This window comes from Cynoglossus semilaevis, chromosome 8 (assembly GCF_000523025.1).
Source record: "Cynoglossus semilaevis isolate Cse_v1.0 chromosome 8, Cse_v1.0, whole genome shotgun sequence".
NCBI classification, from domain to species: domain Eukaryota; kingdom Metazoa; phylum Chordata; class Actinopteri; order Pleuronectiformes; family Cynoglossidae; genus Cynoglossus; species Cynoglossus semilaevis.
Window position 1 is genome coordinate 4,125,183 of NC_024314.1, and position 22,407 is coordinate 4,147,589.

The 22,407-nt window shown below is 39.8% G+C and overlaps 1 protein-coding gene across 1 annotated transcript in view; it reads right to left on the reverse strand.

The window, feature by feature from the left end:
* dock1 (dedicator of cytokinesis 1) overlaps positions 1–22,407 on the reverse strand; it is a 143,726-nt gene that overhangs the window by 87,506 nt on the left and 33,813 nt on the right. The window contains exons 19-27 of the mRNA XM_008314107.3: positions 16,515–16,612; positions 14,189–14,278; positions 13,182–13,282; positions 12,964–13,092; positions 10,617–10,725; positions 7,745–7,815; positions 5,837–5,943; positions 2,215–2,342; positions 793–888 (exon numbers count right to left, since the gene is read on the reverse strand). Coding sequence (XP_008312329.1) covers positions 793–888; positions 2,215–2,342; positions 5,837–5,943; positions 7,745–7,815; positions 10,617–10,725; positions 12,964–13,092; positions 13,182–13,282; positions 14,189–14,278; positions 16,515–16,612 — 929 coding nt within the window. The remainder of the gene's footprint in view (positions 1–792; positions 889–2,214; positions 2,343–5,836; positions 5,944–7,744; positions 7,816–10,616; positions 10,726–12,963; positions 13,093–13,181; positions 13,283–14,188; positions 14,279–16,514; positions 16,613–22,407) is intronic.

Here is a 22,407-nt window from a genome sequence, read left to right on the forward strand (position 1 = left end):
CTTAATATAATAAAGCAGAGAGGGGACCGCTCTGAGCCGCCTTCGTACGCAGTGATAGCCTTTTAGGCAAAGTGGTGGTCGAGCATGATCAAAAGAACCTCACAGCTGTTAAAGGTAGCAGGAAGAAGGGATATGGGCTGAAAAGGCACCTGCTGCACATTCAAGATCTGCCCAGGGTTGAATAAACCTTCTGTTAACTCTCTAAACATTGACAAGGAAGAAATCGGGCCAATACAGAGTTTAGACATGAAATAACTCAGAGTACGAGCTGGAAAGGCCAGTGAGAATCTGTCTGTCAGGAATACGGAGACTCCCAGCTATACTACAATTATATTATAAATTAACTTTGACACCGAGTTGAAGGGGCAATTTAAAGTTTAGACCCCAAAACTATTAGTGTGATTTTGTGTGCAATAAACCGTTTCCACAAATGCAAAATTAGTAAATGAAAACAAATATGGGATCAAAAATGTGAAGGAAATTCAAAACAAAATGTCTTTTCATCGCACTGGAATGGACTCTTCAGATATGAAAATCATGAAGAAGAGATTGTTTGTAGATGCTGATTTGGTATGACAAAAAATATTTACACCAAAAAGATAATAGAGGAGCTGAAAGGAAAAATAATCATAGGAGTACCAGAGGATTGAGAGTGTTAATTATTGGTTCAAATACAAAATTATTTTGGCAATGTGATGCAATATGAAGGCAAAGTGTGTAAGGGTGCATAGCAGTTGAGGAATAACTGTTGTTAGTATGGTTGAAACTACATTAACAGTAAGACAGACTTACGATGTGAGGTGAATCACGGCCCATAGAAATCACCGTCCTGTTCACGGTCCTCAGCAGCTTCTCCATGATGATCTGCACATGCCACTGGGTGGGTCCCTGACGAAAGTCAAACAGATGTGAGCACTGACACTGAAGGACTTTAGCTGTGAAAATACAGCAATCCACCTTTAAAAAAAGACTTTTTCTTCCTGAAACCCAACAATCACGATGCACAAGAGGGTTTGAATTCACAGTTCCCAGAATTCCCCATGCTGTTGCAGATTGAATGAATTCTTTTGCACGTAACCTGAACAAACTACTGCGAGTGACTAAATCTGCCAGACTGAGGCTATAACAAAGCTCCAACAGTGAATATTTAATCTGTCTTTACAGTTTTACCATCGAACCCCAAGTCAGAACGGTGTATAAACACAATAAATTCACATTAATCTGTTTCACAGTGTGCTCCCAGAGATAAGAAACTTATGACTTATGCGGCATAAATAAGTCATCAATAATAAGTAACACCAGTTTTGAAAGGAGAAACACTGGCTCCTACACCATAGATTAAATTCACTTGGACGTTCCTGTTAGTTCAGAGGAACAGAGGGCTGTTTCTTCCACCTCTACCTACCTGTGAGGGGACATTCTAAGCGAGGCAACCTCCCTACCAAAAACTTTCAATAATTCACACAGCCCTTTCTGAACTTCAGGATATATTACACCCAGGGCTGTGCACATATACAAATAAAACCACTCACACAATCACAGAGAGAGCGAGAGAGAGTGGGGAGAAAAAAAATACACAATCACAGAGAGAGCGAGAGAGAGGGGAGAAAAAAAAATCTGAGGACGTAGGTTCACATATTGCTTTCTAGTGCTGCCAGAGTGACGCACGTCTTTCCACATGATGTTAGGGTCTGTATGCAAAAACTCCACCGAGAGTGGAGTCTGGGTTTTATTTGTTTGAGGCTCACAAAGGATGGAAAAAACAAAGAGATTTTCATTCACAATTAAAAACTGTCGCTCCACGACTCAATGAGCCCAAGTCGCACATTAGTATTCACAGTTTTATATCTTCTTCATTTTCTGATTTATTTGCATATTCAAGTCAGGGGAGTTGAGGAGCAGACTGAGTATTAATCACACATATTTCTGAAGCACAACCAACAATAAGTCATAAAGAGTCAATGTATATGGACCCAGGCTGTGGTGAACGCTGGTAAAGGGGACAGAAACAACATCTGACTTCAAAGTTTTCTGGCTTGTGATTTGTTTGAAGGACAAGTTCCAGATGAAATTAATTCAGCAAACAACCTTCCATCTGCGTTAGTCACCATTTACCTAACATGCCTCAAAAGGTGGGACTATTTCCCATGCTGTTGACTTGTTTATTCCAACTGTAAAAGAAAACGTAGTAAGTGTAAGGGCACTGTTCCTCACCACGTCCTTCCTGTAGAGAACCTCCAGGATGTCACTTAGCAACTGGCAGCAGGCCTTGGGCTCCTCTCGCTTCTCCAGGTGGAACTTCAGCTGCTCCGTCATCAGTGGTAGGAGGATCTCACGGCAATCTGTGGGGACAACGCCAAATGCTCTTCTTTACAATGGCGCGCGACACAAAGAGCAGATGATGGATTGCAGGCGTCACTGCAGCATATGTTCTCGCCATACTGAAGATCCACACGCAGCAATCTTGTTAATGGTTTCCGTACAGCTCAGAGGATTCAATTAAAAGAACAAACATAATGAATATATTTATAGAACGGCTGTGACAAAGGCTCCCAGAAGATTGGAGAAACAGTTGATGTAAATGACAGAGAGGAACAATACACGTTCCATCAGCACGGCCAATCACTGTGTCCTCTGAAATATTAGAGAATATATATATCAAATCCCTTTGTGACCTGACATGTTGGCTAATTACATGTCAACATAAGCAGTAAAAGTGTGACCCACAAGACCTCAATCAAAACCCCTAATCAATTACCGCAGTGTGAGCAGACAGTTAAAAACCAGTCTTTAAGTACAGTGTATATTTCTGGATTTAAAAATATATTTAAGACCTGACAAATAGATAAGGAGTTTAAGCCTATGATAAAAAAAGAATGTGCCACTTTAAACAGCAATCGCTTCAATGTCGAGGTGAAGAGAATTAAAATGGCCTTCAAACTATTTGCTTTTAATTCAAAGACAATACAACAACAAGTCCTAACAGCACACACACGCGCACACACACACACACACAGAGCTGATTGGTCACAACTGCCGAAGGCATCCAGAGATATTGAATATTAATCACACCACTTCCTCCACCCTTTTGTTAAGGAGGTGGATGTAACGTAGAGCAGTGAGGAGTGATTCCATGAAGATAAATGAGCAACGATAAAGTCAATACTTTCCTCCACTACATGCAGCACAAAGACACAATGATTCTGTCCAATACACTTCCACCAGTAGTCGCAATTAGATAAAATCCAGGTGATGAGCGTGATTGCGAACAATTAACTGCACGAAGACACAAATGCTAACCCGTGGATGTAAAACATGCACTTTTATGATTTACTGATGCATCGACAAACGCATGAAAGTGAATTTCCTGCAGCGATTTCCCGACTCACCTTCAATAACCGCAGTTAAAGAAATAACAGGGCGTTGATTGCCCGATGAAATTCCAACCTTGTAAGTGATGGTGAAACTTTAATAAACCAGATGTTGCCTTTTGTACTGCACAGAGTAACTGTAGCAGTTAGAGTGTTTTCTCATTATAAGGTGTTCCCTCCTGCAACAGAGTTAAAGGTCATGAGAAAATGAAAAACTAAATAAATAAATACATAAAACCTGGCTCAGCTGGTTACATTTTAAAAGCTAAGGATTTGCTGAGTAACGACACTACTAGATTTACCCACAGCTGTCCTATAAATATTTACTCGGCACTACTGCAGTATTGTGGGGTGGCTACCCTAAAGAAACTATAAGAGCGATAATATTAAATGAGCCTTAACTGGAAAGTATGTAGTAATATGAAACATCAAGCACGGAATAATGTAAAAATTTAAAATCCTTTCATAATTTTAATTAGCCCTAGAATCAGACAACGTATTTGTTCTCTTCCAGTGATCCCATTTGCAAGTGATTTATGCATCCCGTCCCGCTGTCTCTCCACTTTTTTTTATCATCAGCAGTGAAGGTGACACTGCCTTGTGACTCTGAAATGGAAGAAACAAAAACACTTTTCTCTACTCTGACTTCATTAGGCTTTCACATTTGCAGCGGGGAACTGTGCGAGAAGACCAATCACATTGGCAATGCAGCTTTTCAAATTACAACGTTCGCATGAAGATGAAACCAACAGCGACAGGGGTGCTGTCTTATTCTCTAAAGATGTCATTTAGAGAGGGAAGGAGCTCACCTCTGACTGGAAAATACTACTCTGCAACCCGTCATCATGCTGAAACAAGGCATTAGTTAATCGCCGGGCAGCCGACGGGAAAGAACACCTTCAATACATGTTGATGAGCATGTGCAGTAGACTGAGGTGTATGCACTTTTCCAAGGTCAAATTCAAGCTTTTCTTTGCCATATTAAGTTGGTACAGATTTGCTGCTCATCTGTTCTAACTAACATTTTTGCCAAGGATTTTGTAGTCATTTTTTTAAACAGTCAAACCATTGACCTCCACACATTTAAATTTGCAAAATGGCCTTTTAAAATTAGCGTAATTTAAATTAATGTCCCGTAAGCTCTTTTTATATAACACAGTTCAAATTGTTCACTTGAATTATTGAACAGGATTCTTTCCATTGCATCATCACTTAGCACCACCTATGGGTGAACAGCAGCAATATGCTCAATGTTGACAAACACAGATTACTGTAAAAAAAAGTGCATCCTTCAGTACGAGTATTCCTTTGCAGTAAATAAGCAATAAGGACAAAAACCTGAGCACCAGGTACGTGTCAGAGTTGACCTGTGGACTGTCAATAAGAAACAAGTTTTGCTGCTCGATAAGATATGCAGAAAAATCCAGGAGACTTGACCTGTCCACAAATACACAAACAGGTCAATAGCAACTACCTAGAGGACTGTGCAGTGAGTAGTACTTCCTTTGTCACTTGGCAAAGTGGCCTAACAGGCAATCCAATACTTTTTGTTGCTCGATGTTGATGTTAGAGGATCATTAAGTTGAAAAGCCTACAGCAGTGTACGGTGTGCCGTGCTCAATACGAAAGATTCTTTTAATATGTAAAAGTTGGCATCGCCCCCTGTGTTTCACTGCATGTACATTAATGTGGTCGCAAGCATCTGCTAACGGCAGCACTACAGAGCAACTGTGCGAGCGGTTATTTGTTGTCCGTTACACTAGTTGTCCCCTCTGGGGCTTGTGTTGTCCCAACAAGCCACATTAAATCACTGGAGCTGTTTTACCAGGGTAGAAATTTTGCATTTAATTGACCACAACAGGACACAGTGTGTGTGTGTGTGTGTGTGTGTGTGCACTGTATCTAAATCTAACCTAACATGGCCTCGGAGGACTGCTGCCTCCAGCAGAATGCCTGGCCCTGCTCCGTCACTGCAGCAGGGCCCAGTCTGCAGTTTGCCGCAGGCCAGCATGGCTGCAGGAGCTGAATGTGAACTTCCTAATTAATCACCTCAAAGTCCACGCCCTTCACATTTTGCACTACTACGACCAGGCGGAACATAAACAGCCGGACGCTCACAGGTATGTAGTGTACTGCTGTGCCGGGGAAATATAATACTCCTCTGAAAAAACTGGATTCAATTGTTAAAAAAGTGTTTTTTAAAGTACAGATGATGGTTGATAAGAATGCTGATATTCTTTTACAGATAAGGCCAGGTGACTTCAGCAGTGGTGAAGCTTAAGTCTCTGAGATAACAGCAGGGATTTCCACTCCACCTCACCAATGACCTTTAGTGTGGGCTTGTGTCGGGCTGCCCAGAGGAGCCAGCTGGTGCGTGAGATTGCCTATACCCACCGTGAGTCAAGGTGCATGTAGCGGAGGACAGTGTTCAGTGTGTGTGTGTGTGTGTGTGAACAAGGTCCCACCATGATGCGTGAAGAGATCACTGTGGACAATGTCAATCAGACAGTCCAGCTTCTGCTTGACCAGACGACCCACAGGAACCTTCTGGATGAACTCTGTGAAAAGCTTGCTGCGGAGACAGATAAGGGGAAACAAGCAGGACAAAAAAAGCACAAATTTATCAAGTGTGTTGGCTTAGTCAGCTCAGGATTAGTGAGTCCAAAACACATCTCAAGGCTAAATAAAGCCTTGGGTTTCAGAGCTGAAAGGACATGAAATAAAATGCAGAATAAGACAGAGTTCTGAAGGTTAAAGAAAATAATAATAATGGATTTTTCACTTTGCTCAGAAGTCATGACAAAAGACAAAGTATCTCATCGGCTCATAAAAACCTTTAGCTCATCTAAAGGTTTTTTTATCTCATCGGCTCATAAAAACCTTTAGATGAGGCTTTGAAGGCTGCAAAGTAACCAGCAAGACTGAAATATCAGAACAAGATGGCCAACATGAAAAAGACAGGAAAAGTTGAAGAATTTAATTAAAAAATTGAATTTATTATTAATAAATAACATTTAAAAAATATAATAATAATAATCAGAGATTACAGAATGAATGTGCATTGAAAGGCTGCACTTTTTTTCTTTGTTGTAATAGTGGCTGAACCCCGAGGCCAAATTTGGAATTCTTATGTGGTCAGAATCTGCTGTGACACTGGAGGCAGCCCGCAGGCTGGACACAGGCTGGACACAGGCTGGACACAGGCGAGCAGTGTGGACAGCATTACATGTTCTGCTAAATTAGACTATTTTAAGGCCGGAAAAAAAAACCTCTATGCTGTGGAGACGCTTTAGTTCTGTCACTTTTCTATTGTAATGAAAACAGCCACATGTTTATATTTTTCAAATAAAATAAGAATTCTAAAATTGAATGTGGAGAAATTAAAAAAATAAACAAAAACATGCTGCTGGTTTATGATTAAATGCTTAGGATTTGATTTAACACTATTTGCTTAAATAAAATAAAGCTGAATTTTAAACTTTATTTTTAGTTTCATAACGATTGCACAAACACAGAATAGTTGACGTTCTTTACAAAGTGACACTCTTAGTGTTACTTTATCCTAACATATATTTCAAACCTCTGCCCTTAAGAGCCACTTAAAGTGAACTTTCAGTCAAAGCTGATTGATTTCTGTAAGCGAGGAAAAGTCACTTGCCAATGGACTGATCGTCAACGTTAATGTTCTGTGCTGTTATTTTTCATGTGTGATTTAGTGCCACAGTAAAATCAGCACCTGCCTCTGACGTCACCTGTCGGAGAGATGCATTAAGTGACAGAAGATGACATTCACGGCAGATGAGATTAACTGGAATGAACACTTGAGCAGAGCGTAAAAACAGGTTTCCGTGGCAACCCGGGCATCATTAAACAGTCCTTTATCACGATACAGGGGCAGAATCTTAAGTCGTCGCATAGAATGACTAAAGGACAGCGACGCCGTGAACAAACATTTATTGCAGCGTATCAGGCACATGATCTTATCAGCAAGTTGCTCAGATAACTTTAATGTCAGTGAACTGTTCAAACACAGTTCAACTGACTTGGTACTGTACATGTCCTCAGAGCAGCGACTGCCAAAGAGGGCCGGGGGGGGGGACGTCAAACAATTACAATTCCTATCATTTATATTTGTTCTGTATTTTTCAAATTGTATTGATATGTTATTTTTGTTAATTTTTTCTTCAAGGACCATTACAGGGGGCGCTACAGAACTTTTTGAGAACCACTACGTGGTTACATTACGGTCATGTAATGTAATGTTTCAGGAGATCCATCTGTGTACACTCTGCCCTCTGAATATTAACTTTTTTATTATAAATAACACATACACATTAAAGTACTGTAGTACTGTAGTAAGTCATATGAGGTACCTTAGCTCTTTGGGGTCGAAGACTAGCTTGATGTCGTTGACGATGGTTGGAACGTTTTTCAGGGCAGCACCCTTTCAGAGGAAAAAAAACAAAAAAACAAAAGAAGAATAAATCAATAATGAATTAGTTCTAGCAGTGATTGACAGTTAGTACCTGTATAATGTAATTCCAAGTGGAGAACAGAGAGTTGCCGCCTCGTGTGCAGCGGAGTGTGTCTTGTGGCTTCATTAGGCTCCCTCATTGGTCTTCCTTTGTTTCTTTCATGTAAGCAGCTTAACAGCTGACAAACAATTATGCCCCTAATGAGCAATGCATTTGGTTTCATCTAACATGTGTTTAATAATTCGAGGAGTTTGTAATCTTAATTGTTCACTTAAATTAAGCCACAGAAAACGGCTGCGAAAACTGAAGAAAAACGGATCTAACATTTGCCACTAACGCAAGTGTGTTTAATTATTTCACACAGTCTAATTTTGACTATTGAAACCTAAAGTGGGACCAAAGTGAGGACTTCACTGATGAAAACTGGAGAGACGCTCATCGATAGTATGATGGAGTCATCAAGTGAGTGTAGCCGGTGGTGATAACTCAGTCAGCCATTAATAAAAGGAATGATTAACTGAGGTGACACTTGCCTCTCTAACTGACTGCTGCTAAATGCCAGCCAAGACGGGCTGTGATATTTATACAGCATCTGTGCAAATTAACAGCTGTGACAATCGCTCTCAAGGAGGTTAAACAAATGAACAGACGAGGTTAGCTGACGTCACGGGTGCTGATCCCGCTGTTTGTGATCAGGCACGGTTTATTTGTGGAAATGTGTCACATGTAATCAGGATTGTTGACGATAAACAAAGTGACGGTGTTGCTGACTCGTGTGCCAAGTCCACTGAGTGAAGGAGAACATATACTTTGAATGTTGTATACTGAAAAAAAAATGCTAATGTGACCTCAAAATAAACCTTTGCCTTTAAATCAGAGTTTTTATTTAAGTGCTTAAAAATGCACAGCCTTGCATCTTTGGACTGCTCATCACTGCAGTCGGAGCACAGATACCAAGAGTAACACATTCATATTATTTGACTTTAATCTGTACACCATCTTCTTGTTACTGCTCAAAAGCTGACAGCATTTTTTTCTCCAATTGAGAGGCTATTTTTGAAGATCCACCGAACTGTTGCCTGTTTTGTGGAGTCGTGTTGTGTGATGTATTAAAACTCAGCAGAGTCGTGCTGCTGTGTTCTGTCCCCTGCTCCAGATGCCTGTGTTTCCCTGTGCGCCTTTATTAAACCCCCCTTTTATGGCTGCACATCTGTCCACATCTGTATACAAACACACCATGTGATGGGACTTGGTTTCTCTCCACCTGTCATTGTGCTTCCAAAAGGGCGGAGCCGGGAGTAAAAACCCGGGATTCCTCGCTCTCATGCTCGTTCCCCAAGATCAGTTTTTAATTTACTGACTGTAAAGCTCACATATCACTCAATTACACAGCAACTGACTCCTAATAGACTCTTAAACTTTCTCGCCCACACTTCAGTGTGCACGTGTATCTACTGTAGGTGCAGCGGTTATGTTATCTCCCCAAAGCTGTGGGGCGGGTGTCCAAAATCGAACGCGTGCAAGTAGACAAGATGACTGAAACTTTCAGCTTGTTTTGTTTCTATAGTTACTGAGTTTGGGGGAGAGTGTGTTTGTGTGTGTGTGTGTGTGTGTGTGTGTGTGTGTGGGTAGAGGGTGTTCAAGGACAAACAATTGCAAAATTCAACACAGTGGAGAAAGCTTGAAGTCAGTGAATCAAATACCTTAAGAAGGAGCTAAAGAGCAGAAGGTCATGAGGAGCCCCACACCACAGGAGAGTCGTGGACAGAGGGGGAGGAAGAAGAGAGAAAAACACAAACACACAGGTACAGATACGTGCAAATACAGACAGTGGGCGTCAAGACAAGACACAGACAAAGAGATAATATGTGGATGGAGGAAACAGATATCTGACATTGACATCATCAGGTCTGCACACCGGCTACAATAACAATACTATTTTCAGAAGCTCAGCTTATTAGCTACAGATATTTGCATACACAAATATTTCAGTAATATTTTCTATATATTCTTACACTGTCCTTTCTTTCCAAAGTAAAAATAGATATCAGATATCTTTATAGTTGTCCAGATTTAGACCGGGGGGGGGGGGGGGGGGGGGGGTCGGTCATTGCAATGTCCTAAAAGTCCATGTCCTAAATCACTCGTTTTCTACTTTTTACACTGAACATGATGTCAGTTGGTAAATAATGATGATACTTGGAGAATAACTGACCTAAAAAGAATGTTACTCAGATTATAATTGTAATGAACGGCTCACATGGACTTCCACGTACTATTCTGGAGAGGCATCAAGTGTTTATTTGTGAGCTACAGGGTGTTGGCACCAAAGTCAACGGGCTTTCTGGCTGGTACTTTACAGTTAGATGTTGATCTTTTCATCTCAATCTGGACAAGAATGTTGTTTTATCCCTGCACTTATCTGTGTAAGAAAAATGTTTGGCCTTGCTTATGTCGCACGACGATAAGACGAGATACCAGGAGGATCTGCACAGACCGGTGACACTGTTATGAACACAGACGAGCGGGATACAAAGGCCAATCGTTGAGGCCATGAAACGCTGCTGTATTAGTTTAAAGACTTCTGAAAAGACGCGTGCATCTCCAATTACTGAGAGCATTATTCAGGGCAAATTGCCACAGATTTATTCACTCCTTATACTACAGTAGCAGCAGCAGATGTTTTATTATTCAGGCAGTAGCAGCAGCAGATACTGCTCAGCACAGTGTCAGCAACAGCATGCGTTTGGACTGGTGATAGTTAGCCTACCTTCACCATGCCAGTGTTTTCTGAGTTACTGTTCATCATCTCATTGAAAGAGGTGAAGAGGTCCCTCAAGGACTCCACGAAGGCAGCCTCTCCTTTGTTCTCATAGAGCCTGGGAGGACAGGAAGTGGAGAATTACATTGGCAGATGATCACAAGCCTGCTGTTTGTTCCGGCACTGTGTAAACAAGCCCGCCCGAAGTGGAGACGACAAGAGTGTTGAAGATTCACTGTTAAATCATTAAAAGCCGCCACCAGAACGGCCTGAGTGTGTGTGTGTGTGTGTGTGTGTGGGTGTGTGTGTGTGTATAACCCATGCAAATATGCCTGGATCAGAACCCCAAACATCACTCTTGCTGCCAGTAAGATTAGCATTTTAAACAACATGACACGACCCCGAGGCACCTGCCTGCTTTCATGTGGAAACAAAAATCAGAAAAATTAATGATCTATGCTAATGACTTTCCAGGGATGCAGCGCGAGGTGCAGAAAGCAAATGCCAGGTAAGGGTTCAGTGACTTTCTAATCTGTCTGGGTCCACGTTCATAACACATCTCTTCCACTAGATCAGTGACGGGGACTGCAGTGGACAATCACACTGGTATTGACACTTCTCCACATGTCGAATGTGTGGGTATCAGTGATGGGAATGAGAAGCATTCATCAATTCCAATTCCAATATTAATATCAATTTGAATCCTTATCAATTACCTTAAATATTCCAAGGAATCCAGCCAATAGGAACTGATTCTATACAAGAATCAATTCTCAACTTCTCTACAAAACACAACTTCTGTCATATTTCCCTTTAAATGTAGAATAAAACAGAATTGAATTCAACTTTATTGTCATTGCACCTGTCACAAGTACAGAGCAACAAAATGCAGTATTCATCCCAATGCAGTATTGATCCCACTTACAGAGGCCTTAAATCTCTGCTAAAGTATTATCTACCAATGAACAGTATTTTCCTCGCTGCACAGTAATTAGTTTGTCGATGGGTAAACCACTAACATACAAAAATAAATAAATAAATAAATACCTAAAAAAATAGTTTAATTCTGCGGGACACATTATTACTGTTCTAAAATCTCAATAAAGCAGAGGGAGGCAGCTCAGCAGCAGGGGCTTCCACTGCACCACATCTCAGTGGTTTTCTTTCTCACGTATAGGTTTTGTGGAACCACAATCCCTCGTGGGACTGCAGGTATTACACGGTGCCGGGTACTTACTATTGGGGGCTTACAGAAATCACAGGATTACAGACAGCATCTCTGAACTCCCACAACAATTACTTCTCGCTGTGTTTTCAGCTGCAGTGCAGAGATGCTCCAAACAGCCACGCCGAGTCTCCAGTCAGTGAACAAACAAAGTTGGGGAGACCACAGAGCCCCCTCCAACATTCCAGTCAAATGTTTCACTGACCTGCAATTAAGACAAAGCTGCTGATGTAGCCTTGGCACCTCCTGGTCACAACTGCACCAAAGGCAGCGACAAATGCAACTTCACACCATTAGAAACAGGGGTCGGCGCTGAGGTTTAAGGCTAGCAATACCACTGAGAACTCAGAGCAATCTAGTACAGAGCAACAATGCCGGGTCTGATAAGTAAAGCAAAGGACAACGAATCCTTAAGACTTTGGACAGAAAACCAATCAAAACCCTCCACACACCCACACACACACTCAATTAGACCAGGATCATCTGTCAACCCTGCAGCCTGGTAGGTTCATCTTATGGCTCAATAACTTTCTTTAACATCCTCACTGCTAATTCATATCAAACTAAGACAAGTTTAATAATATAACATATAATATCATATAGATACTAAAAGAGTTGTATTAGTCAACAATGAGCTAGTACAGACTCAAGGCTGTAGTACACAGGTAAAAGTATAACAAAAAAATAAAATCTAATTTCCCACAGTGGTTGCTAAAAATACCAGAAGAGCTCATTTCTTCAATCTTTTCAGGGATATTGTTAATAAAACATCAACATTAGTGAGCCCACGGCTTTAACAGGGATTTAAAGGGTGTGATACTTTGTGTATTTGCGATACTTTTGATAATGTATTATTTTCCATTTACCCTGGCTTTGTTAATGGAAAGTAAACGATAAATAATTTAGTTTTACCCTACAAATAGCCATAAAAAATATTAAAAAGTTAAATCGTTGTTATAGGGAAAAAGAAATGGTTTCAGAAAATATATAAATACAAAATATGTATAATACAAAAAATGTTTTGGTTAATTTTGGAATATGTAGAAGGCCTTCAGTGCCATCACAAGTCACAATGACCCTGGAGTATTTGGTGTGTGTGTGTGTGTGTGTGTGTGTACTGTCAGGACTCACTGGTTGAAAAGGACTCTGGAGCGGACGATGAACTTGAAGATATATTCAAGAGCCTTCATGGCCTTCAGCAGCTGCTCCGTCAGCTTTTCAGCATTATCAACATAGTTCTTCAGGACCTTCGTCAGTTTCCTATCAAAACCACACAGAGTAATGACAAGTGCTACACAGTAAAGAAAAATTCATTATTAATCAAAGTGAAAAGACATGAATCAACTCACAGGTAGGCCAGCGTGGCGCTGAAATGCTTCCGAATGTAGGTCTCCAAAACAGGGTTAAAGTGCTGGAACTTTCTGTCGGCTATGAGCCCAATTATGAACACCTGTCAGGGAGGGAAGACGTTTTCATTAAAATGGAAACCACGAGGCCCAGAACTTAGAGCCAAAGAAAAATGGACTCCTCAACCAATAAGGTAAAATAGATTGGGGAAATTAAAGGAGATTGCATTGAAGCAAAAAGCCATTTTCTCTCAATTCTCTGGCCGATAGATAATGCAGGATAGATTTTTTTAAAAAGGTAGAGAAAATTCTTGAACTCTACTTTGGACCTAACAGGAACTAAAACATACAAGACACCTCACTGTATGCTGTTTAAACACATCGGCCTCAAATATTAGACTGACAACAGGACAAATCTGTGAAATAAAATAAAAAAGTAATTTCTAAAATTTGACTTTTAGTGTCAGACAAATAGCTTTTGTCACCAATTATTGCATTCAGAAGGCAATGCGTCTGCACTTTTCCCAGGAACCGATGAATCAAGCTTCTATTTATAAACCAACTGAACAGATTGTTGACTACAGCTGAGGGTGCAGCCAAAAACGATTTGACCGGTGGCAGCTTTCTAACATTATGTCGCCAAACAAACACATTTGATTTTAATGTTTAATTGTGGCAAAATATACTCTTTAATGGAATGGAGTTGTATAACAATTCTTTGCTGTTTTGTTTTTAACAATTTTAAAGGTGAAATAATTTAGGTAAGACTCCTGGAATCATGAACGCACCAAAGGTAAGACCTGGCAGCATGTCCGCTTAAAAGTAAGAAGTAAGGCAACGTGGGTAAACAACAGCCAGTGACAGTGTGGACTGTATGGCATGAGAGAATAAATCATTTACAGAATAATTACAATAAATGTGGTCATTAATGTTCCAGGTTTTCCAGGGAGTGTGTGTTTGGTTTCATTGACAGAAAACTCCATAAAAGAAGCCACTGCTTCTCAACTCACCAAGGCGTCAAACACCAAAGTATCGAAGGTCTCACAGTCGGAGTTCTCCATCATGATGTTGAAGAGAGCGTCCAGAGTGTCTTGCAAAAACTAGAACGACAGAAGCACAGTGTGTAATGATGAGCACTGGAGAATAAATATAGTCATAAAAAACAGAGAGACTCAAGTCGACGACCGGTGATCGAATGTATTAACGCCGAGTGAAACAAGATGTGAGAGAAACGGCTCTGTCAGAGAACGAAATGTGACATACGCTGCTCAGAAGGTGTCGAAGAAGTTGTGCTCTGATGAAGGTGCTATTACTATATTCATACACAGAACATCAACAGCCGGGGTAATAACACATACATTTTCCTGCAGAAACAGTCGACATAATGACAATCAATAAATGTTATATTTTAATTTGAACTTTTATATTTTATTTACATTTTATAAACTGTATTAATCATTTTATGTTGTGTAATGTGAGATGTTTCTAGTGCCAAATAGGCTGCTCTAAATGTTAAACTATTAAATAGTTTTGGTCTCGATGATGACTAAATTAAAACTCTGATTATTTTTTGTTTTCCATAATTAAGCAGCCTGGTAACACTACTTAAAATAGAAAACATGGACCTGTGGGTAAAGCAGCAGTTGATTATGACAAAAAAAAACATTTGGAAAATACAGTGCTTGTGTTTTGGGGTTGTATAAAGACGGGTCAAGAGAACCTAGCTGAGTAAAGACAGCAAAACTCCCACCAGCAGCAGCACCTCTAAAAAACACCAAGTACACACACCATCAACTCTCCGGGGAAAACATGCTCCATTTCCCCCAGCAATTCTGAAAACAGATGTAAAAGTGCAGAAAACATCTTTTCGCATCGGAGCTGATTTGTCAATTCACTGTGGATGGTGTTCATCATGTTCTCGCTGACAGAAACAACCCCAACTTTCAGAGGGTGAGGTATAGTTCAGTCACAACCGGCTCCATGACGGAGACGTCAGAGGAGCTTCCTGATCGCTCTCCGACCGTACGTCAACAGAGAACAGTTTAGGCTGTGAGAATGTAACAAGGAGCTGCAGCTCTGTGGAGACGCTGTGGAAATAATTCTGCAGATCCCCTCGGCCAAAAATTGACTTCCTGTCATTTTAGACTCGTCTCATTCGTTATTGGTGTTGATGCTGAAGCAAATGCACTAAGGAGAGCGGAAGGAGAGAGAAGAAGTTGCCAGGCAGGGTGAAATAAACATATTGTACTGTAGTGAACAGTCAAGTCCACCAGATGATCAATACTGCAGAGAAGAGAAGAAAAAGAACAATTTCTGCAAATTGGAAAAGAAAAGACTGTTGGCCTCGAAAATATTTGATTACAATGTTTTAGACTGAACCAATTGTTGTTTGCTTTTTGTTAAATCCATTTGGACACAGTTTGCTTTTTTAGATTTTCTATTTGTGCAAATTTGAGAAATTTGAGAATGTAGTCATGCACTATTTCAGAGGAACATTCATGGAGTAAAAGCATTGAGGTCTTGAAGAAGAAGAAGAGGAAGGGCGAGGATAGACAGAGAGAAGTTGTCATTCTATGGATCACTTTTCTCCTTTATTAATAAAACAATTACCATATGAATCAACTATGAAAATGATCATTTCTTACAGCCCTAAAAAACAAACATGGTGTCAAACAGATTTGTCAAATTTTAGGTATTTTTGGGGGAAAACAGCTAGTAATTTTTATGAATTCGAGGGGCGAAGGGGTTGAGAACAAACTATAAGAAGGTTAAAGGGTCAGACTCAATAAAAATGTTATATTCTTAATTCATCACTGATAAAAAAAACAGCTTTTTTAATCAGTGTTTACAGTGTTTGATGTTTGGAGGTCACCCTTCAGCAAGTGCACCGCTGTGTTTAGAGATATTAGGAGCAGAAATGTTTACTTTATAAAAATGCATTAACCCAAGCAGTTGAAGCAGAGGTGACGTGGTGGGAGAGTCAGAATAAACAGGTGACCAAAAAAAAAAAAAAGAATCTCCCTTGGACTTCACACTGAAACACTTCCATTTCTTGAGTTTTGCAACGTTTCCAGAAATCATTCTCATAAGAAAGGTGCAAGATTTTGGTTGCTGTGTGTCACCCCTTCAACGTACACAGGTGATGAGAACAGTCACAGGAATATACTCCGTAAACCTTAACGCTATCAACGTACACAGGTGATGAGAACAGTCGCAGGAATGTACTCCGTAAACCTTAACGCTATTGCTATGCAAAATGCTTTAAATTTGAAGGACCTTGGTGTCTGGAAAAAAAAAAAAAGTCAACACAGCACAGTATTACTGTGGTCATCTGACCTTGACGACCTCGCCGCCTTCCACCTTCATCAGATGTCGCAGGTTCTGCTGCAAAAGGCTGGTGTTGGAGCGCCACTTGAGCAGGCCCAGCAGGTCCACTGGGAAAAACACACATGCAGAAATACTGTTCGGGTTACTGCTGTTATGTTTTACAATGCATTTTGTGTTCCTGTTTGCAATGAACATTTATTCAAATCCTTCAATTGGTCGAAGTATTTACATAGTCACAACTGCTATATTTTACATGGCTTTTTTTGCACTATTTTTTTCCATAGAGGTTTGACTCTTGTTTTTTAACCTTGTTTTTGACCTTTAATTTCAGCCTTCCATTTCAAAGGATTGAGCACTTATTATAACTCGAATGAACAATTGTGTGACTTTCTACTTGTGGATGAATTTGTGACTTTCTGGAGCCTTTAAAGAAGAACTTTTCTGTCTTTCCTGTACTCCTTTTATTCCAGGCTTGTTCAACTAAGGCCACAATTGAGCAGTTCCATTGTGAGTAAATTAAAACTAGAAGAACTAGTGGCGCGCTGGGGGATTTGTCTAATCTAAAAATATGAGCTGTGGCTCAAATGAGGTTGGAAAACAGTGTTTTAAAATATGCAAATAAAGGGAAATCTATGTAAATATATCATGGCCATTTGTTTCTACAAGAAGGGGAAAAATAGGCAACTAGTATATTTATAAAAGAGGTGACATACGCTGCACAGTCAGTGTCCAAGTAAGTTCATTAAGTGCACATCTCATGCATGTAAGATGTGCACTTAATGAATTTAGGACATTTTGGGACGCTGTCCAAGGTCTAAAAGTAGCAGCAAAGACAGAAGAGGCAGTAACGTATGATAATTGAGATGAGGGTTAGACATCTGCAAGTAAAATTTAGGCACCTCATACACACAGACAAACGCACACACTACTACTTTGTACATTTGAAAGAAAAAAAAGCAGCGCCAGTCATAAATCTCTCTTGAATCACAGACGATAAATCAGACAAAAAAGTACCAGTGACTGTGTAATTAATCACATTAAACAGAGCTCATTCAAACCATCTTTGGCAGTTTATCAAATTAGGAGCTTCAGTATACAGTTGTGTCCTCCTGTAATGGCACTGTAAAACAGAAGAGTGGCCTCAAATGTAACACTCAATGTTTTAGAAACTGCATTAGTCCAGATGGGTTTACTGTGTGTGAGCATGTGAAAACAAAAAGAAATTACAAAGAGAGAGATCAGTGGTTTACATTTCTAAAATATGCATACTGTATATTTGATATTCTTTTGGGTTACATCTGTATTATTAGATTCTAGAGTCGCACTTTTTTTCATCCTTTGGCTGGGTTTGCGACTTATACTCAGGTGTGACGTATATATTAAAATATATGATTTCACGTTTGTTATTTTTACACAGACAGCCAATAGATGGCACTGGTGCGACTTATATTCCGGAGTGACTTATAGTCCAAAAAATACGGTACATATCCTCAGTTCTGCAAGCGATGTTTCCATCAGAGAATTACGTTTTTGGAGAATGCTGGAGGATGACCTTCACCAGAGGTCACAACCTGCGTCTTAGGTCTTGTCTTAGGAATAGAATTGATTATTTTGCTGGTTAAAGAAATTCAGCCACATTGACCTAGCTGACGCAGACAATTCCTTTCAAAACTCTGGCTTTTTAGGGAGCAGCGACTTGACCCCCATTTGCCCCAGCAAGGGTTTGCATATTTGATACAGCGTAGAAGATGCAGTGATGGATGTCTGAGATCGGCAGAAGTGACAACTTATCAAGGCTCCGTCACCAACCTACTTAAACATATGAGGGATCTCCCTCCTCAAGGAGACGTAAATTTGAAACCCGACACCTCAGCACCTCTGAGAGACAGCTTGGACAGAACGTGAATGAATCAGCAGACAGCAGGGCTCCAATGAGACACTGTTTTATCGGCCGCGCTGTCCGTGTCAAACAGCAGGTGAGGCGGGGTGTCATGGTTAAAGAGCAAAACTCTCTTAAGGAGAAACCACTTAATGCTTTGGGTGAATCGCACAGCAATAAAAGTGAATGTTCCTGCAGAGTGCTGGATTCAAGAAGATACTAAAAAAAATGTCAAATCAAACGGAGAGTGGACGGGTAAATAATTCTACCGGTGGTAGCTGTAGAAGCTAGGGCTTTGAATGTTTGTTTACAGAACATGGACTTACAAAAGTATTTTTTTAGTATTTTTCAGCATGTAGCAGAAGTGGAGCTAACTAAGTGACTTGTTCTTTCATTTTAATAACGCAAATTCTTTTTAAAGTGCCCTCCTCACACTTTTTCTTAAAAATGATTATGCAAAAGCACTCGTGCAAACATGAGGGGATTTTTTTTTTTTTATGATTAAATGTGTTCCATTCCCCCTGTGGAGGGGCAGGATGGAGGTGAGGGTGGGAAGACTGGAGGGCAGGGGTGTTTTCTTCACCAGGCCACTTCTGTTGGCACCTCTGTCATCATGCTATCACCTCAGCTTCTCCTTCAGCCTCCCATTTAGTGAAGCACACTCCAAACACCCAGGGAGGAAGCAGTCACCACTTCACAAAAGCTCACACTTGCTGTGAGGCTGCATGCATAAATCAGGCCTAATTTAAAATAAAAATAACATTTTGTCCAAGACATGAAATCAGGAGGTTAGAAGTCATGTGTATGAAGTAAGCGTTCTGCAGAGAAGAGGCTTTTAAAGGCAGATTCCCTGCTTTTGTATTAAGAGTTACTCTTTTTTTAAAATAAAAACCTCAAGTGATTACCAACCACTGTGCTGTGGCACGTTAGTGTGCCGTTAGAGATCATCAGGTGTACTGAGGAAAATTATCCAATTCCACCGAATTGGTCTGAAAACTATTATTTTTTACTGCTAAGAATTAGAGCTTTTTTTATCAGATTTAAATGAAATTTAAATGTTGTGAAATTAAATAACTATATATAGAACAAAATGTCTATGCTCTTGGGACTGTGAGTTCTGTCTGTTATTTTTCAGCTGTAAAAAGCAAATTAATTGAAAAATTAATTAAATGTTTTTTTTAATTATATCTTTTTACTTGATCCAGCCTGAAATCCAGTCTTTACTGGTGACCATTAACCCTGAATTGCAGGTTCTGGGTCTTTTTTCTGCATAACATTAAGTCTGTTTTGTAGATCACATATTAGCAATGTAAATTATTCATGTAAATGTGAATGGAGTGTGGTTAGGAACTTTCTGATAATGACAGCTGATTTGGCCCATAAAAACACGGCAATGATAAACAGACCATCAGTGACTGTCACCCACATTAAACAGTCAAGGACATTAACAACGCCATGTGGCCAGTATTTTTCTTTTCCCCAAGTGTCCACCTGGTAACTACTGCATGTAACAAACAAAGCTCCGGCCATTTGGTATTTATGGCGTATATTAAAACACAACTGCTGCAAAGGGGAGAACACAATTTTTCTAATTTGTTGCCATGGTCACTGACGGATTAACAAATTCTACCTGTAAATTGATGGAGGGACATGATATACCATATTTTCCAGAACTATAAGTCGAACCTGCCAAAAAATGCATTATGAAGAAGAAAATCCAAGACCATTTCATCTTGAAATGCAAGTTATAATAATAGTAATAATATAATAATAGTAATAATAATAATAATATAATATAGAACAACAGGCTGAATAAGTGTTTTTAATAAATAATTTTAACCTGAATATTGGTTGCAAACCAAACCAAAGGATAAAAAAAGAAAGGAAAAAGAAGTGCGACTTGCAGTCCGGAAAATACAGTACTGTTATAAAAATGTTTCACATGACATGACCATCTGAAACAATGACAGAAAGGAGAAAATAGGGATGTTAGCTCCCATGGAAACAATGCTCCATATATATATATATATATATGGCTGTCTGGTCAACAATCAATAGCAGTGACGCACAGACTTATCTTAACTTGTGTCAACACGTCCCTCTCCCTCACCATAAAGCCGGTGAAACCCATTGTTTTGCTTCAACTATGGCAGTTATACTTCCGCGGTCATCACAGTAGAATAGTGTGCAGCACTGTTCACCGTTCTCTTCTGCACCAATCTCTTCCTCATTCTACTTTATTGGAGGAAATGAAAGTGTCTGTGTGTGGGCCGTCAAAGCATCCATAAAACCTTTACTGTCCAGTGGGCCGACACACTGCACCACAGCGTACCGTCGGACTAGACGTGAGGACTATTTTTCGTCACCTGCACTGTTTCTGTCTACATGTCACATTCCACGCACATGCACACTCAATCACATTGAGAGGGAAATATTGCATTCACCAACTATGACAGCACGGCTGGCTAGGTGTCGCTGATGTCGTCTGTCGACAGACTGGGATGTGGCTGATGAGGTCACAAAATATCACAGCTGGGCCTCACAGATCTAACAAAGCAGGGCGTGGTTCGACTTCAGACTGTTTACACTGTTTTTAAATCACACACACATACACATACATGTGTGTACACACACACACACACACACACACACACTTTTCAAGTGCGCGTGGTTTTACTTTTATTGCCAAATAAAGTGGTTTAAACAATCTTCTGTTTACAACCTGTTTGACTGCTGGTCTGCTCTACAGCAATCAGATCATTAAGTGACATCATATTGGTTTCACAGTAAACCTGAGCCGCAGCGCGCTGACTGAATTACAGACAAACATGGGATTCAAGTTGAAATAGTGTGAGGTTGTGACTATTAAAAAAAAAAAAGGATGATTTTTAAAAACAGACACATATTCACGGACAGGATGGTTATTCTTAGCCATTCCACTGACGCATTTGTTTGATGACGTACCAAGGGACGCACGCTCCCTAACTTAGGAATGTTTACAACATGCCGAGGCATGAGGCAGAAGACGTTTGAAATGTGGTTGCTTTTTTCAAAAAAGAAAATAAGGCCATTTGCAGGACAGCTTTAAAAATGAAAAAGCATGATGAAACATTTCACTTCAACATTTAGCCAAACATCATGCAATTAATTTTTATTTGCTGTTTTCATATCCTACACAACAATGTTTATTCTCGGGGGCAGAATTTGAAACATTTTTAATTTTTAATATTTTTTTTATTTGTGCCACACTGGGAAAAAGACTGCATTTTATTCAGTTTCAGGAGTTTACTTTCTGTTAGGTTAAAGCACCTGAACATCCTTACGCCACGAAGCTAACCTCAAAAGTTGTAGATGACAATGACAACCGATAACAACAATTTTGGGACTTTTCAGTTATGACTCTCGACTCTACACACAGACCACAAATTGTTAAACCACAAAAACATTCCTCCTTGGTCTGGACTTTTTAAAATTTGTTTTACTATTAATAAAAACACAAGGTCACGGCTGACTTCCTATTAAAACTGGGTGTTGCACTGGGTGAACAAAACAATTCATTTCTTTTGAAGCAAAAAAAGTTCGCCAGCAGTGAATCTGTCAACTTTTTATTTTCTATTTCTGCTACAGCACCCGGCATTGTGATAAATGAGAATATTCTTACTCTAATTAAAAATGACTCAGTCCTGCATCGCAAAACACTGCAAAGCAAACACTGGATCACAGTGTATTTGCTAAGAAAGAAGAAACGAAAGTAAACATTTGGAGAGGTTGTGTATATATAAGGTCTCTCAAACCATTACATATTTATTCTAATTAATCACTGGGTGGTCTTGGATTAATTGTTCTTAATCAGGATTAATCAAGATGAGTCAACATTCTTAAACTATATTTCTGTGTTACAGCAAAATAAAAAAATACTAATGACTAATCTGAAACATAGAATGCACGCTGGGCACTGAGAGTATTTTAAGCTTGAGTTGATTCATGAAACTAAAACGTTTTCCCAAAATGTGCACAAATAAC